Source organism: Nuphar pumila, chromosome 4 (assembly GCF_984573655.1).
Source record: "Nuphar pumila chromosome 4, dmNupPumi1.hap1.1, whole genome shotgun sequence".
Classification (NCBI taxonomy): domain Eukaryota; kingdom Viridiplantae; phylum Streptophyta; class Magnoliopsida; order Nymphaeales; family Nymphaeaceae; genus Nuphar; species Nuphar pumila.
Genome location: NC_143252.1, coordinates 9,280,798 through 9,297,483, shown reverse-complemented (window position 1 = coordinate 9,297,483; position 16,686 = coordinate 9,280,798). Strand labels below are relative to the sequence as shown.

The window sequence follows — 16,686 nt, the reverse complement described above, 5'->3', positions numbered from 1 at the left end:
GGTGATAAATAATAAGACCCGTTTAAGACTCGGGTATGGACCCAAAGATTTAATTAATACATGGATCTGAGTATAGTTTGTGAAAATTTATACTAGACCCGGACCCAACCTGAATTTCAATTAAGACCCGCAACTTTTCAATGTAAAAATAATATAAAATATTATTTTACCAGGTATGATCCGAGTCTGGTTCGTGTAATTCTTATCTGGTCCAAGTATGGTTTTTTCTTATAATAGACACGATTAGACCCGGGCCCAGGCTCATACCCAAAGATCGGGCCCAAGTCTGGTTCTACTTGGGTCAGAACCAAACCCGACCCGTAGACACCCTTGTGATCATGTCCAGCAGCGGACACTAAAAGTGTGCAGTCCCATTGCACTTGATCTCTTCCCCCATACAATAAATCTCTTGATTTTTTAATAAATAATAATAAACTAAAAAATAATTGATTTCTGCAAAAGTCCAACTACACCCCACAGGCTATAATGATGATGTAACCCTCTTTATAGGTTGGCCCACCGTGGTGCTGGATCAATTACCATAACAAATACTTGAAGGAATCAGTCCAATCAGAGAGACACAGTCATGAGCTTCAAGTTATCTCTGATTGACCAAGGGAGGCACCTCTATCCCTTAGCAACTACAGGGCAAGCATGATCTTAATGCTTAACAATAGTCTTTGATGTTTGATGTGCATGCTAGAGTGGGCCCCATTTCTAATAGAGGTTGTCTACTTCGTATTATAAAATTATTTTGATGTTTTGCGTGACTAAACAATCATTGAAAGTAAGCTTTTTTTCAGTTTATATAAGTATAAAATTGCTTGAGGTTGTTAGGCACGGATGGGACCCAACTTGAGGTCCCTTATGCCAACCCAAAGTTTATTACTTCAAAAACCAATCTCAGCATCACAGAATTGAAGGTTTGAAAGAAATGCGGTCATTAGACAGAGAATGTTTAGAACTGACAAAAAATCTCACAAGAAAAGAAAATTTTCATACGAAAATTTTTCTCTTGTTTGTGTGACATGAAAAAATTGAGAGAAAAAATAAAAGAGGGTGAGGACGATGACCACAAGGAGGAGCGACAACATTGATAAGGAGGAGGAAGCTGTTGGATCTTAGTTTTGAATCTAGTGTGGTCATTGGGTCTTACACCGAAACCTCAAGAGCCACAATATTGATTAAGCATAATTATAAAATTTGATTATATGGTTTATAAAATAATTATAAAAGAAGTTATTGGATTTTATGGAGCACTATGTCTAATTAGTGGTGGATTAAACGCCTATAAATGAAGACCATGGCTGACTGTTCACATAGGTAGAGTATTCAGTGCTTAGTGAGAGGATTGTAAAAATCTCCACGGTTAGAGATGGGATGAAATAGTGACAGATAGAGCATGTGTTTTTCATATAGACGAAGGTTTGAGTCCCCTTTCTAGCACATGCCACATTCGACTGCCCTATCTTTTATAAGAGAATTTTCATCATCTCTAATAGAGGGTAACTTTTCATATCAAAATCAGGGCATTTTATAAAAAAATAAATCATATAAAAATATTTATCATGTTTAGAATGAATAAAAAAGTTGACATTTTTTTTCTCAACATTTTCTCGTTTTCAAATGTTTATGTAAATTGATAATTACCAAGAAATTTTTTTATTTGCAAGCTAGTGTTAGGCAGACCCAAACCAGTCCAATAGGCAATTCTCACAAGTTACAAGGATCTAGAAACCATTCAGAAGATTTATCTTTCCAAATCCAATCAGTCTAGAAAACACAAAGGAGCTGGAGTAATAGCAACATGATTGTGTTCTTTCTCCACACTGCAGCAGAAACCTTGAAAACGGCAACAAGAGTCAAATAGAGCTGCAGACTCCAGATCAGATTTAACCCTCCCTTCAATAAGTGTATTAACGCATCCAACCACATCTCTTCTAGATGATTCAACAAATAACTTAAGGAAAGGGAAGAAATAATCTCCAGGATCATTTTAATTTCTTTTGCATTTTGGTATCAGCCCCATGTCCAACTCAAACATGAAAGAAATAAATTGGAGAATATCTCTTCCGTTTTTTTCGCCTATTTATCCCCAAAAACAGGATAAATAATTGGACAATCAAACACCCCCTTAAGTATGAGTTTATCATGTATCATTTTCCCATATGACAGTATAGAATTTCTGGAGAATACATACAGGAATACCTCCCTACTGTACTGTATTTGTCCCTTTAAAAATGGGGAAGAAATTTTATTAGTAAAGCAAAACAAAAGAGACTATTGTACTGAGTTCACCTTCTAAAATAACTTCAACATGAATTCTTATGTCAAAGAGAGAGAGAGAGAGAGAGAGAGATGTATGTTGTAATCATCAAGTTGTATATAAGAGTTTTGGGTTGTCATCTCATCCACATAAGTAAAAAAAAACATGCAATTGTAGCTTGATAACAGTAAACAACAAGAACAATGCCAATAATTAAATAAATGGGCCAGGCCGCCCACATGCACAAATGGTGAGTTATTTAACTTATAAACTGCTAAGATGGACTCCCAAATCCTTGCTTGATTAATTGTTATTTTAAGATGATGATGATCACGATTCTTTCAGACAAATGATGATGACATCTGATAGTATGAGACAAGTTACAGGGGCTTTTTTGTACAATGGCACAAGCTCCTGTAACTCGTCTCTTACTACCATGATCGTCATCATTATTTTTAAAACCTTTATATATATATATATATATATATATATATATATATATATATATATATATGAAAATGAGAATCTACCTGACTCCATCCATGACTGACCCATACCAGATTTTTTTTTTAAATTTCTGTGTTTTTTTGAAATTGTAACCTTCTACGTGCTTATTTTCATAGGAATCGGGTCTTGGATCATTTGATTATGATGTGTGGATAGGTTTTTATAAGGTTCCAAAATTAACGGTCTACAATTTTTAAAACTTGCAAGACTCCATATATATATATATATATAATTAGGATTTGTTATTTGTATACACAAATGACCTAGCAAATGGGGGGCATCTTTGTTTGTTTTTTTCTCATATATAACACCACATATGTGATCTGGTTTTGTTTAGTGGAAACCGGTTTTTAGATCACCGAAATCTGACTTGTATAAAGGTTTTTCGACGATCAAAAAATCAATTAATATGATGTCATCAACATTTTTTACCTCATTTTTCATCAAAAAAAACTTGTGATCAGAGAGTCAACTCCTACTAATTAATTTGATTATGTCAAAACAACTTACATCGTGAGATTCAAACTAACAATTGATTGTACCAATATATATATCCTTTGCAAAGACAGGCACATAATGTCGATCAACTCATGTACCGACCTCACAATTTTATGGTATCATGAGGGTGGGTTTGGCAATTAGAATCAAATCATCCCCAAAGTCACCCTTATTATATCACACCCCTCCTTAGGATCTCATATTGATGCAAGTTGTTTTATTAGGGAGGCCATAAATGTGATCTACATTGTCTATTTAGTGATATTGGCATTTAAAATGCGAGAAACCTACTTTACCAAAGGATTTTTTGGCAATTCAAAAATCAATAGCTAAAAAACATGATTTTTAAAATAAAAAATAAAACTTATTTTTTCATTAAAAAAAAAACACAATCGTGGGATCAATTCCTGTTAAATCAACCATGTTGAATCTATTCATGAGTGGGATTTGACAAAATGGATTGCATCAAATAGATCAAGATGGGATATGACGACGGGGATGACATATATAGTGGGGGTGATGAGTCCAACTGGGTGCCCGGATCAGGGTGAAAATCAGCAATCAGATGTCACCAAAAAATTGACGGTCTGCCAGGCTGCGCGGACACCTGCCGTCCAACTCAGTCTGTAGGCCCCACAGTCTTTCTCCTCTAGTTCCTCCTTTCCAAACTCAAAAAATTCCTACTTTTTCCAATCAGTATGGACCTGTATTATCATTGGGCCAACGATTTAGGTGAATGGGCCGATACCGATTCTCAAGTCAATCGTTTTGAATCATTCAAAAAATAACTAAAAATTATTTTCATGTTAATCAGAAAGTGACATGTGTTAAATTCATTAAAATAGTATTAAAAATTAATATTGAACTACTTTTTATATTTATTAAAAAAACAACCGATTCAGGTCAGCATCGTATCGATTTTCTAACGATACGGTACGTATCGGACGATACTACTGACAACACGGACTTTTTCCCTCCTTCACGTACTCTCGATTGGAGGAAATATGCTTGCAGAAAGAGAGGAAATCGACGACTATTGAGAAAAAACAATAAGGGAAGGAGGAATGGGTTTAGAGAGAGAGAGAACTCTTCACTTCCTTTTTCATATTTCTCGTCCCACTTTTTTATTCTTTCGTACTCGATGAGAGAGAGAGAAAATCGACGAAGAACAAATTAATCAGGGAAGAAATGGGTTGAGAGAGAAAGAGAGTCGGAAGGGATGAGATTGTCCTCTCTCTCTCTCTCTCTCACCTGAGACGCTCGTCCTCTGTCTCGTGTATTCGGCATCCACAGGTATTTTCTCTTTCTCTCTCTACTTTTTCCCTTTTTCTTTTCTCTCCCTTCGTACTCTCTTTCTCTCACTAGTGGGAAATTACGCGGGCAGCTAAGGAAGCGTATTATGCACGTTTCACCAAACCCTCACCCCTCTCTCTCTCTCTCAACGTGATGTTATAAGAGCTGACGTGGACTGTCTTGACTTTCAAAAAAAGTGCAAATTTCGCGTGGGCCATGTTTTGGCCGCCAGAAATGTGAGACCCCACCACTTTTTTTTTTTTCAAAGAAAGGCCCAACTACCGTTTACTCCAACAGTGTCTACCGTTCACTCGAACAGTGTCAAACACAAGGCAGTTCTCGTAGCCCTCCCCTTGTTCTATAAATATCGTAACACATCTCTTCTCATGAGAGAGACAAAGAGAGACGAGACAGGCAGCATGAACAGTGCAACTTCTACAAACCTTGCGATCTACACATCTCCAACGGCTGCCTCTCCCCTCAGCGGAGGTCACTGTAAACAGGCCGATGGTGGCGACGGCATCCTCTTCCCTCAGTTCTGCTGTCCCTCTCCCTCCTCCCTCACCATATGGCGAAGGTCTCTGCTCTTCAATGGCAAGGGCTACACCGTCTACGATTCTGACGGGAGGGTCGTCTTCCGGGTCGACAATTACGCGTCGGAACGTCCCCGGGAGACCCTTCTCATGGACTTCTCCGGCAACGTTCTCCTCACCATCCGGCCCAGCAAGGTACGTGCTGCACCTACTCATTCTCGTCTACCATAATGTTTCCTTGATACTTTAGATGATCATCTGTTTTGCTACTGTTCCTGATCAATCAAGTACCTACCACCCTTCTAATTCTACTCGAAGTTGGTGTTGTTGAAATCAAGCATGGTCCTATCAATTCCTAAAAGTAAAGAGAGAGAGAGAGAGAGAGATCATGCTTGATTGATTAAGATACTTTAGAGGATCCAGCATGGTAGTCCTGATACTTTGTCTTTTAAGGCCAAAATCCGCCATGTCTTTCTTTGGTAAGGGACCATGTATCATATTATCGTACTTGACTACGTCTGCGCGGCATGGTAATAACGTGCTTGATCTGAGTAGTACCCCCACACTTTTATATGCATTGGATTATCGTGCTTGACTAATTCTATATGGTCTATTGCTAGTTAGTAGTCTTGTCCATGAAGCCAGTGATGGAGGTTAAAATCAAAACCCGTGCGGGGATGGGATGAAGGCCGGGATTTTGAGACAGGGCCGGGGTGGAGACCTTGTCCCCCACCCCCACCTCGGTCCACTGCCATCCCTAGCCACTCTGACATGATAGGCACTTTTTTTTTTTTTTGGATTATCAAACTAGGGATAAACAGACCCAATTAACGTTGTCAGTATTGGTGTGAATCGGATTTTATCGGGATTCATATCGTATAGACAGAAAATCGATACTAACCTGAATCAGCTATTTTTAATGAATGTAAAAAATGCTTAAAATCATTTTTTTAATATTATTTTAATGATTTTAACGGGTGTCACATTCTGATTGACACAAAAAAATTTTTCATTAATTTTTACCGGATTCAGAACGATTCACTTGAGAACCGGTATCGGTTCGATTCACCTGAATCATTTGCCAAAAGGCACTCTTTGCTATAACAGAAATCCTCTTAAAATATTACATGTATCAACCACCGATTGATTCTTTAATTAGAAGATCACTTTTGTCGATTGAAATAATTTCGTATTCAACTATTCATATGTATGATCACCATGTGTTCCTAAAACTGTAAATTTTCAAAATGACACTTAAATTATCACGATAATAAAAAAACATCCTTATATTTTTTTAAATTGTTAAATATTACAATTAGGTTGTGTCATGGTTAATTAAAAAAAAAGTTTCCTTCTGTCAAGGTGTTTAATTTTTTATTCTCAAAAAAGTATTTTCAAGAAAGGACCAAACTTTTTTGTAATGATAAGGAAACAAGCCTAACTTCGCTTATCAAAAAGAAAAAGATTTGTGTGTATAATGAATTTTCCCTCAAAATTCCAGGGCATAGTAAATTTTCCCTCAAAACTCAACTTGGGATAATGGTAAGCTAGATTCACACTTACCCTTAGAAGAAGAGAAGGACAACTTAAATTGAGTATAATTTTAGGAGAAGAGAATGACTTAGATGGCACTAATTTTTATCACAATACCACAACTGTGAATTAGAAAATATAACAAACATGGCTAATTTATTGTTTTCTTGACAGTTTTGCTCTTTGGTTTTGTCGAAAGTCATGATGCTTGATTTTTTCAGGTAACAACTTACATGGTGCCTGTTTTTTCAGGTGACAACTTAGACAAGTGGTTTGACAAAGGTGCCAAATTTTTTGGATGACAAATGAATAAAATCATCAAGAAAAATACTTGGCCAGATTTTTCATATTTTAAGTCTTGAATTCGCCATGTTTGTCATATATTTTGGTCTCAGCCAAAACAAGAAATGGCTCCAAAAATGAGTGGCATCACCGTCTTTGTCAGTTTTAGTATTGTTTTAAACTATTTCAAAATGAAATGTTTTTTGTGCATTTTGAAAATTTCCCAACGAAAAATAAAGGATTATTGGTCATATAAAAAACTTGAGATCATATGTTGACCCTTTTTTCTTTCTAAAAGAAAAGTAATAAGCAGGTATTACGCTTTATTAACTTATTAATGCACTAAATTGCACATCTTAAGCTCTGTTGCTAACATGCATGAGTGCATCTTAATTAGTAGTTCATCTGATCTAAAATTGATATATTGATGAAACCCATGCCCTTTTTGTGTTCTTATAGAAACTGAGCATCTTCGAAAGATGGGAAGCTTTCAGAGGAGATTTATTTGGATTGGCTGGCAAAGCTAAACCACTGTTTACAGCCACCAAGGGTCTTGTTGGGAACTCAAGGTATAAGATCACAGTGAGTGGCACCCAAATAGACTATCTTATTGCTTGCACTCCTGGCCAAGGTTGCTACAAGATTTACCATCCAAACTCTCTCTCTTGCCCAGTAGCAGAGGTAATCAAACTTAGCATTCCTTACTACTCAACCCCATGATCTATGTCTTGTTTGTGCTACCATAATGAGAGTAATGGGTCGGTGCTAAACCCATTTGGAGCTAAACCACGTGCTAAATGAGTTTTTCGGGCTTTTTATATTTTATTTTTAAATTCTGACCATACAGATGTGATGTATGTATTTGATTTTATAGGGATCACCTATTGAAGTGTTTGATTCCAACACATGGGTGGGTTTTTATAAAGTTTGAAAAATCAACGGCTCAAAATCTTTGTAAATTTTGGAGGCTCCAAACATCATTTTTTTTTCATCGAAAACACATGATCCAGGTGTGGGTTCTTAGTAAATAGATCTTGCCCAACACATTTATGGGACGGGAACCGCATAAAATACATGTAAAATATATTTCTTACTACTTAACAAGCTAATACGAGTGGAGCTGAATACTTGTTCATATTCAGCTTGCCAAGCCTATTTTACGAGTTTGAACGAGCTCTTTGCAAATCGAACTTGAGGGCTCTGCTTCTTTTCCAGCCCTACTGATAAGATGCTTATGGACATGAGCGAAAAATAAATGGTTGTTTATCTTTGATTGACAGATTAACCTGAAGTGCGTCAAGATTCCAAAAGTGGCATTGGGCAAAGACGTGCTCAGTATGTGTGTGCAACCAGGAATCGATCAAGCAATTGTCATGGGGCTCGTCATCATCAATCACGCAATGAAATGATCCATATTACTTTTCTTACACTCTAATCAATCTGTTCCTCGTCAAATTCTAACAATATGTAAATGAAGTAATAAGAGTTTCATTCTTGACTTTCTTTTATGACAACAAAGACCAACCAGAGGTTGTTTGTTAATAACCGATCCTTATTGGTACTTTATTTTTTATGGGCAAATAGGATAAGGAAGGCTACTTCAGGCAAGGATTACATGACATGCATGGTGACCTATTCACAGGGATTCTTAAAGTTATGCCTGTGTCCCTTATATGCTATTAGAAGAAACCGATTCGATCTGTCTGAGACCGACTCAGGAGTTTTAAAAAATGGTTATACGATTTTTTATTCCAATTAAGTTATTCTAAAACCGACTTAGGCATTCTGAAAACTGGTTCAATGTATTTTGGTACCAGTTCTAGCTTTTCTTGAACTGATTCATGCTTTTGGGGATTTGTTCTGAGCTTCTTGGGACTGGTTCAGGGTTTCTGTGACCAATTAAGAGTTTTTAGTGACCCGTTCAGGGACTTTAAGGACCCATTCAAGACCTTTTTTTCAAGCCCAATCTCGGACATTACTTGCAAATGCATGTGTTTCTTATAACTCAAATACTTTTTTGTGACTTAAGCATGATATTTGGAGTCTTGCATGTTGTTTTGAGTTGTTCATGATATTTAAATATGAGATTATGACTAAATTCAAAGTATAAGAGTTGTGGTATGTTTTGCAATATGAATATACTTACGGTGAAAGTTCTCGATCAACTCACTCTTATAATCACCAAAGTGATTTGAGTTGTGTTGATTGGGGTTTTGTTGAACTGTGTTGAGATTGAAATTTGGTATTGCAATTGTGTATGACTTTATAAAGCAATGATTCTACCCATAGGTCATTGTGCTTCAAATTCACACCAGGTGTAATAGTATCTGTGTACACCAGTCCAAAACATGTTCGTACCTCAAGGTACAATGTCGAATTGCCTCTAATTATATGATCTACTAGTTTTATCAATTAAGAGTTGATTCCTTGTGAATTAAAGTGGCGAAGTAGCTATATGTATTATTGATTTCACCAAAGTAAAATAATAATGACGCTATTGTGTTTGTCTTAAAAAAGGTGAATAATAAAGGGTCTCATATTTACCTTTTCGATATGAATCTTGTATATGTATTTATTTGGAAAGAAATTTTGTTATTTCTTTTGGAATATATGAACCTAAATTTAGCTTTAAGAACCGAAGAACCTTTCACTCATACAGAGAATAGAACAATTGATCAAAAGGTTTTTTGTGAGAAGTGCGAGCTCTCAAAGGTTGTCTATAAGAAGTGAGAGAGATTAAATAGGATTAGCTCATTACTTTTGTAATCTCGAGTGACTAAGAATATTCAAGGTGTCATCCCTCACTATATGACAGCGAAAGAATTTTTGATAACTATTAAAGCTTAATGTCAGTTTTGATAAAGTTATAGCCATTTATTGCTCTATATGAGAAACTTCATTACAGGTTTTGGTGTTGTAGACACTATTGAAAGGCCACTAGATATCTTATATGATAATGAAGTTTATGTGTCTTTCTTTAACAACAAAAAGAGATTCACCTCATATCGACATATGAAGTTAAAGTACTTTGTTGTTAAAGAAAGAACATAAAAGCATTTACTATGCATTGATACAATCAACATAAAGAAAAACGACTATGGATCTTCGTTTTTATTGTATTCTCAATATGTAATGAGGATGTATTTGATTCTTTCTGACGTATGACAATGCATTATGGTTATATTTGATAACATTTATGAAACTAAATTAAATCTCTATGATTTTGTGTATTGTTGATTCTGTGTAAAGAGTCTCTCATTTTCATAAAATAACAATATTAAAAATACCAATAAAATAGGTTAAAGATCAACATATTTATAGAAGTATTTTTAACTTGCTAAACACTAAATGTATAATATTGTAGCACGTAGAAATATGACATCTCATATAGAGATGTTCATCTTCATGATTCATACGATTCATTCTTGGGATACAAGATAGCATGAGAGCTCACATGAAAATTAGATCAAGATAACCACAAAGAACCTCAATAATGAATTTTTTCATGTCAATGGAGCAAGTGAGAGAATGTTAAACTTTTTGGATCAGATCGGATCCAACCTAAATGTGATCCGTATTGACATGAGCACATCAAGAGACAATATGGGAGACACCTTTCAGTTTTGAGGGTTATAGCTCATAATTGTCCATGTATGCCCATTACGGACCTCTTTCGAGATCTCACTATAAATAGGAGACCCATGGCAGTGTGATGAGAACTACCTTTGTATTATCTCTCTCTCTTTGGGTTCAAAGGTCTTGCTTATCTTTCGACTTGAAAGCCTAGGCTCATCGAGGGCATTGATGGGTTGAAGAGAACGTCAACCACCCACCTAAACTTGTCCCGATCATCCATAGCTGCTTCCGGTATATGGCTCTTCCCGATCCATTTACGCCAACACAAAGTTGATTTGGTCTTAGTTAAAAGAGCATAAAAAGTTGAATTGAGATCAGGTGCTATGTGATTCTGCACCTTATCACCCTCCATCTTTTGTAGGCTGTATTGCAAAGATGGGTAGTGATCAAGTACAGCAGCACACTAAAAGTATGCAATGACAATGCACCTAATCCTTCCTTTAGGTATTTTGATGCACTACGTGTTGTCCTTATATTTCTTAGGTTGATTAATTATGTATTGTCATTACCACCGCGGGGGATTGTCCATGTGAGCAGCGGTCGGGTTGTGAAGGTGTTGAGTTGAAGACCGAATCAAACCTCGATGGTACATGGGTATGAGCTGGGGCTAGTATGGCATGGTGGTCGTGAGGCCCCCACCCAGGGTTTTTTCTCGCTTCTATGAGAGTTCCTTGTCATTAAAAAAAAAAGAATTATGTATTGTCATTTTATATTTTTTGAACAATTTATTTTTTGAGATTCAATCGGATGGGGTTCTCCTAGATGGAAGCAGCCGAAGGACAGATGTGGCACGTGGTTGGCATTGTACTTGTTTAGTGGTTTTTGGCTGATTTTTAAGGCATAATTTTTTATATATTAAAATTATTAAAAATATATATGTATATGTTAAATATTAAAAATATGTTATTTTGTCCTATTTTTTCATAAAAATCACCCATTTGGTGACTCTCAAGTCCATTTGGTATGTGTCCATCTCTTTATCCATATGACATAGGAGGTAACCATAGAAAAAAATCCTACATTGGTTTCCTCATAACATTCATGCTCTGTTTGGGAGCCTTCCATTGAGATGGAATGTAGCATTGAGGATGGAGTTGCCAACAACACCCTCTTGTGAATGGCATTTTTTTAAAGTCATGCTAGGGTTAGGCCGACCCCCACCAGTTATTATTCAATGTAACACGGGGATTTGAACCTGCAACCTCTCATCACAAAGAAGACGTACACTGACAGCTCCTACCAACCACACGGAGCCCCGTTAGTGTCTCTTGTGAATGGTGTTAAGATGTGGTATTGTAGCTGCCAACTCCATTCTCAATGCATTGTTCTGGCAACACCGCTGCTCCCAAATAGCAGAGAGCATAAGAATGCTAGTATTAAACCACATTTTGCTAGTTTATTTTTATGAATTTTATAGGATCATCTCCAAAATATCATGAGAAATTAATTTAAAGTTTTAAACTTTAATTTCTCTCGGTATTTTCAAAATATCATGATTTTTTTGTAAAAATATTTTAAGCATGATATTTATGTTTTTGATCGGATATTTATCAAAAGAAACCGTGTCTGTTATTTTTAAATATTTTTTATTTTTTATAGTTTGCCCAAAAATCTTATTTTTTCCAAAAAAAAAAAATATTTCTCACGAGTTTTTGAATGCCAACATTTTGCCATTTTAAACTTTTGTCTCTATGTTTGTTACTATTACTACTTAATTTTTTTTTTTTTGAAAAGCAATCAGATGTTAGGCAGACCCTTACCAGATATCGCTTAAGCCCAAGAGGGATTCGAACCTAGGCCTTCAGCTTGGCACAGGACCCCGCTTACCACATGGGATACCACCTTGGCGAGAGGAGCCCACCAACCAAAAACATGCAATCTGTGTTCGACTTGCTGAGAGTATCCTATGAATTCGAATGAACTCTTTGTGAACCAAAAACAAGGTGAGCCACAGGCAGCTTATCTCGTTAGTCACCCAGGATGAAGCACCCACCCGTGTCGCCGGAGTGCAGCACGCTTGAGGAGAAGTTGATGAACCCTTCATCCTAGGTTCGACTCCCACCAGATGTGCAGGCGCCTTTAGCTGGTGGGCTCCGTAAGAGCTTGGATGTTGGTGACCTCACCCGAGGTCTACTGCGCAGCAGGTGGGTCCATTAAGTGACCCGATTCTTGGTGAGGGTTCCTCATTATAATAAAAAAGAAAGAAAAAAAGAATGAAGTGGGCCCTAATGATCCGGCCGCAAAGGTTTCTGTCGTAAGGAAAAAATGATCCACTTCGAACTTTGCTTTTCAAAATGAGGGTCCATAGGAAAGCAGCCACTTAGAACCATTGTGAGAAAAGATCATTCAATCATGCAGTTGGCAAGGCTACCATGGACCAACAAGTTGATCTCAAATTCCAAATCAATCCGAACCAACCATCTTTACAAGTGGGCAGTGATGATCAAGTTTGGTATTGTTATCCTTTGAAGAAAACGACCTCTTGATAGTGCAATTCCATACGTTATGACATGATACTCAGGGTACGTATCTAAAGGACGCAAATCGGACACGCTAACATATTGTTTTAATGTTTTTAATAATTTCAGTTATATTTCTATAAGAATAACTTTTAATATGTTACACTATGAAAAAAAGTGTTCTTTTTATTAAAATTAAAAACAAAATCATTGTCCTCAGGCCTTGTTTTGTTAAAACAAAAATTATGAACTCGTGTCACATCCGTATCTTTGTGGTTCACATTGAAAGGGAGGGATGGCTACATGCTTCAAAAAACCACCTAACGAGTGACAAAGCAGTAGTCCAATCATGCGGTTTAGCCACAAAATGTAATTCATACCAATGTCACCAATATGACCGATATTTTGAAAATATCATGGTATTATCGGCAAATCTAAGTCAGCCAATAATATCGGCAAAATATCACAACATTTTTACATTATTGCTATGAAAAAAAATATTGCTATATTTTAGTGATATTTTTTAAAAAACTTTTAGATATTTTAAGCATAAATTTTTTTGTTTCTTTTTGTATTTTAAAAGTTTTTCAAAGTTATTTTCTTATTTTTTCAAGAATGCCTGTTATTTTCTTATATTTCTTATTATTTTTCATATTTTTTGAATGTTTAAAGCTCCTGAGTTTTTTTTTTAGATTTTTCAACTTTTAAAAATCCCTTGAACGATATGAGTGAAAAAAGTTCCTCAAAAATCCTATCTCAAACTCAAACAAGGAGAACCACACATCAAGTATCAAGAGAGAGAGAGAGGAAACGGTATTAGGGTAAGTCCCTACAAGGACAAAGTTCAATACCAACTTGCAGCACAGCTTGAACTTTGCTATCATACATTGTTTTACCGGAAGTGTCAAAAATGGAAGCTTATCATTAGGTGTAAGATAAGAAAGTTGCATTGAATTGTTGACCAGGAGCTTCAAATTTTGACAACATTAAGCTTTTGAATTTTGTCTCAAATGAAGGCACATGACTATTGAAATAGATTTTTAGACCATGTGCACGATGACTTGTAAAGGATAAAAAGAAAATTGAAAAATGGCCGTACTGTCCTTATATAATAACACATTTTCACAAAAAGCTTCACAATTAATACTTTTTTGTCTCTGCAAATATAGCATGATGTTTGCAAGTGAACCTCTTTTTAGTAAAAAAAAAAAACAGTATAAGGACGGGCACTAAAACATTAACAAATACAATACAATTTTCACTTGTATATGTCTTCAAAATGTACGAACCTTCTTTTACTAAAACTGCATAAGAAGCAGAAGGATGTTCACAAATGTGTAAGGACATTCACAAATGTAGAAGTATTTAATTAAAGGAGGTTTACACATTTTGAAGAAAACGTCAGCAAAATGAGTGAATCTCGTTTTAGAGAGCATGAGGATATTCACATGTGATAGTCGGGACCTTTACAAATGTGGGGAGTATATAGTTAAAAAAGGTTCACACATTTTGGGGACTTCACAAATCATGTTTATGAATGTCCCCAAAATGTGCGAACCTTCTTTTACTAAAATTATATAACATGCATAGGCAAGAGGACACTCACAAATGTGTGAGGTCATTCACATGAGAAGGTGAGGATATTGTCAAATGTGGAAGTATTTAGTTAAACGAGGTTCACATATTTTAGAAACCTTCTCCAATTATATTTGTGAATGTTCCCAAAATGTGTGAAACGTTTTTTACTAAAATTGTATAAGGGTCATTTGCAGGAGAATGTTCACAAATGTAATATGATCTTCACATATTATGTTTGTAAGTGTCTCCAAAATATGCAAACCTTTTTTACTAAATACCAATGGAGGGCTCTGTTTGTCTGGTTGGAACAGTTAGTGCATTGTTACCTTGTGTTGGGATCTTGCAAGTTTGAAACCCAAATGATATGGTTGTATAACTGGTAGGGGTCTACCTAACCCTAGTTTTTTTGTCGAAAAAAAATATTTACATTTATAAATGTCCTTACCTTTGCATGTGCCTTTTATACTATTTTAGTAAAAAAGAGGTTTACATATTTTGGAGACATTTTCGAACAGGAGTTGTGAGGGTCGTACTATATTTGCCAATGTCTTGCTTGTGCCCCTTATGCAATTTTTTTAGTAAAAGAAGGTTTTCCCTTTCATATTTTACCTGAAACTCAAGATTGAGCTCAAGTGCACAAGGGCTCCATACACCTAACCATGTGGGTTGGCTTAAGAGGTTCAACCTGAAGGATGTGGTGAATTTCATACCGGAGTTTTCCTTTCCTTCTCACAAGGTTGAAGCAGCAAGTTTTTTAAGAGGCTAGATCAGGTGCAATCGCATTGCATACTTTTTATGTGTTGCTGCACCTAATCACCCTCAATCTTTCTCGTATAACCTGTCAGTTGTGGGGGCCCACCTGATTTTTTTTTTGATTTTCTGTTGGTTGAGGAACCGTCTTCAAGGTTTAAAATGGACAACCATAACTCGGCAGGACTTTCTAGGTTAGGTTGGCAAGTCTCCTGACTTGAGTCCGAGTTATGTGCAATCACATTTCACACTTTGAGTGTACTGCTGCACCTGGTCACCCTCCTTCTTTGGCTGACAGGCTGTTAATTTGTGAGTTCCAACAGCAGATGGAGGACAGCCAAGCGCAGCTATCTGCCGTTTCCTGGCCTAGTATTTGTTTTGAGGGAGGATAAAGTGCAATGTGATATCACATTTTTAACATGCTGCTGCAACTTATCACCAATCATCTTTGGGAAACAGCTTTGTGGGTAGGGGGTGTCGTCTGGTCAGGTTTACCCGAACCCAACTCGGACTAAACGGTATAGGGTTCAGTTATGATGATAAATAATAAAACTAGGTTAAGACTTGGATCCAAACCCGAAAAACCAATCAATATATGGATCCAGGTATAGTTTGTGAAATTTTATACCAGACCCAACCTGAGTTTCAATTAAGACCCGCAAATTTTCAATGTAAAATTAATAAAAAATATTCTTTTATCAGGTATGGTCCAAATCTGGTTCATGTAGTTTTTATTGGGTCCGAGTATGGTTTCTCTTATAATGGACATGATTAGACTCAAGCCCGGACTCAATACCTTACCCCAAAATCGGGCCCAAGTCTGGTTCTACCTGGATCCAAACCAAACCCGACCACTTGTGGGTGATCATTTCCAGTAACACTAAAAGTGTGCAGTCCCATTGCACTTGATCTCTCTCCAATACAACAAATTTCTTGTTTTTTTTAATAAAAAATAATAAACTAAAAAACAATTTGATTTCTGCAAGCACCCAACTGCAGACCAGGGGCTATAATGATGATGTAACCCTCTTTATAGGTTGGCCCACCGTGGTGCTGGAACAATTACCATAACAAATACTTGAAGGAATCAGTCCAATCAGAGAGACTTGAGATTCTTATTTAAATCAGACAGTCATGAGCTTCAAGTAAGTTATCTCTGATTGACCAAGGGAGGCACCTCTATCCCTTAGCAACTACAGGGCAAGCATGATCTTAATGCTTAACAATAGTCTTTGATGTTTGATGTGCATGCTAGAGTGGGTTCCATTTCTAATAGCGGTTGTCTACTCGTATTATAAAATTATTCTGTTGTTTTGCGTGACTAAACAATCATTGAAAGTAAGTTTTTTTC

General features: G+C 36.3%; 1 protein-coding gene across 1 annotated transcript; it reads left to right on the top strand.

Moving 5' to 3' along the window:
* Positions 1-4,983: 4,983 nt before the first annotated feature.
* Positions 4,984-8,485, top strand: LOC149839300 (protein LURP-one-related 8-like). Its single transcript, XM_090004842.1, has 3 exons — positions 4,984-5,292; positions 7,372-7,593; positions 8,193-8,485. Exons 1-3 carry the CDS (start codon positions 4,984-4,986, stop codon positions 8,319-8,321), a joined length of 660 nt encoding a protein of 219 aa, XP_089860968.1. The 3' UTR covers positions 8,322-8,485.
* Positions 8,486-16,686: the final 8,201 nt, after the last annotated feature.

Bases quoted from the DNA above. Each gene is read 5' to 3' on its own strand.
- LOC149839300 (XM_090004842.1), top strand. From the start codon at position 4,984: ATGAACAGTGCAACTTCTACAAACCTTGCGATCTACACATCTCCAACG. The intron at 5,293-7,371 runs GTACGTGCTGCA...GTGTTCTTATAG, and splicing joins TCACCATCCGGCCCAGCAAG to AAACTGAGCATCTTCGAAAG. The intron at 7,594-8,192 runs GTAATCAAACTT...TTTGATTGACAG, and splicing joins TCTCTTGCCCAGTAGCAGAG to ATTAACCTGAAGTGCGTCAA.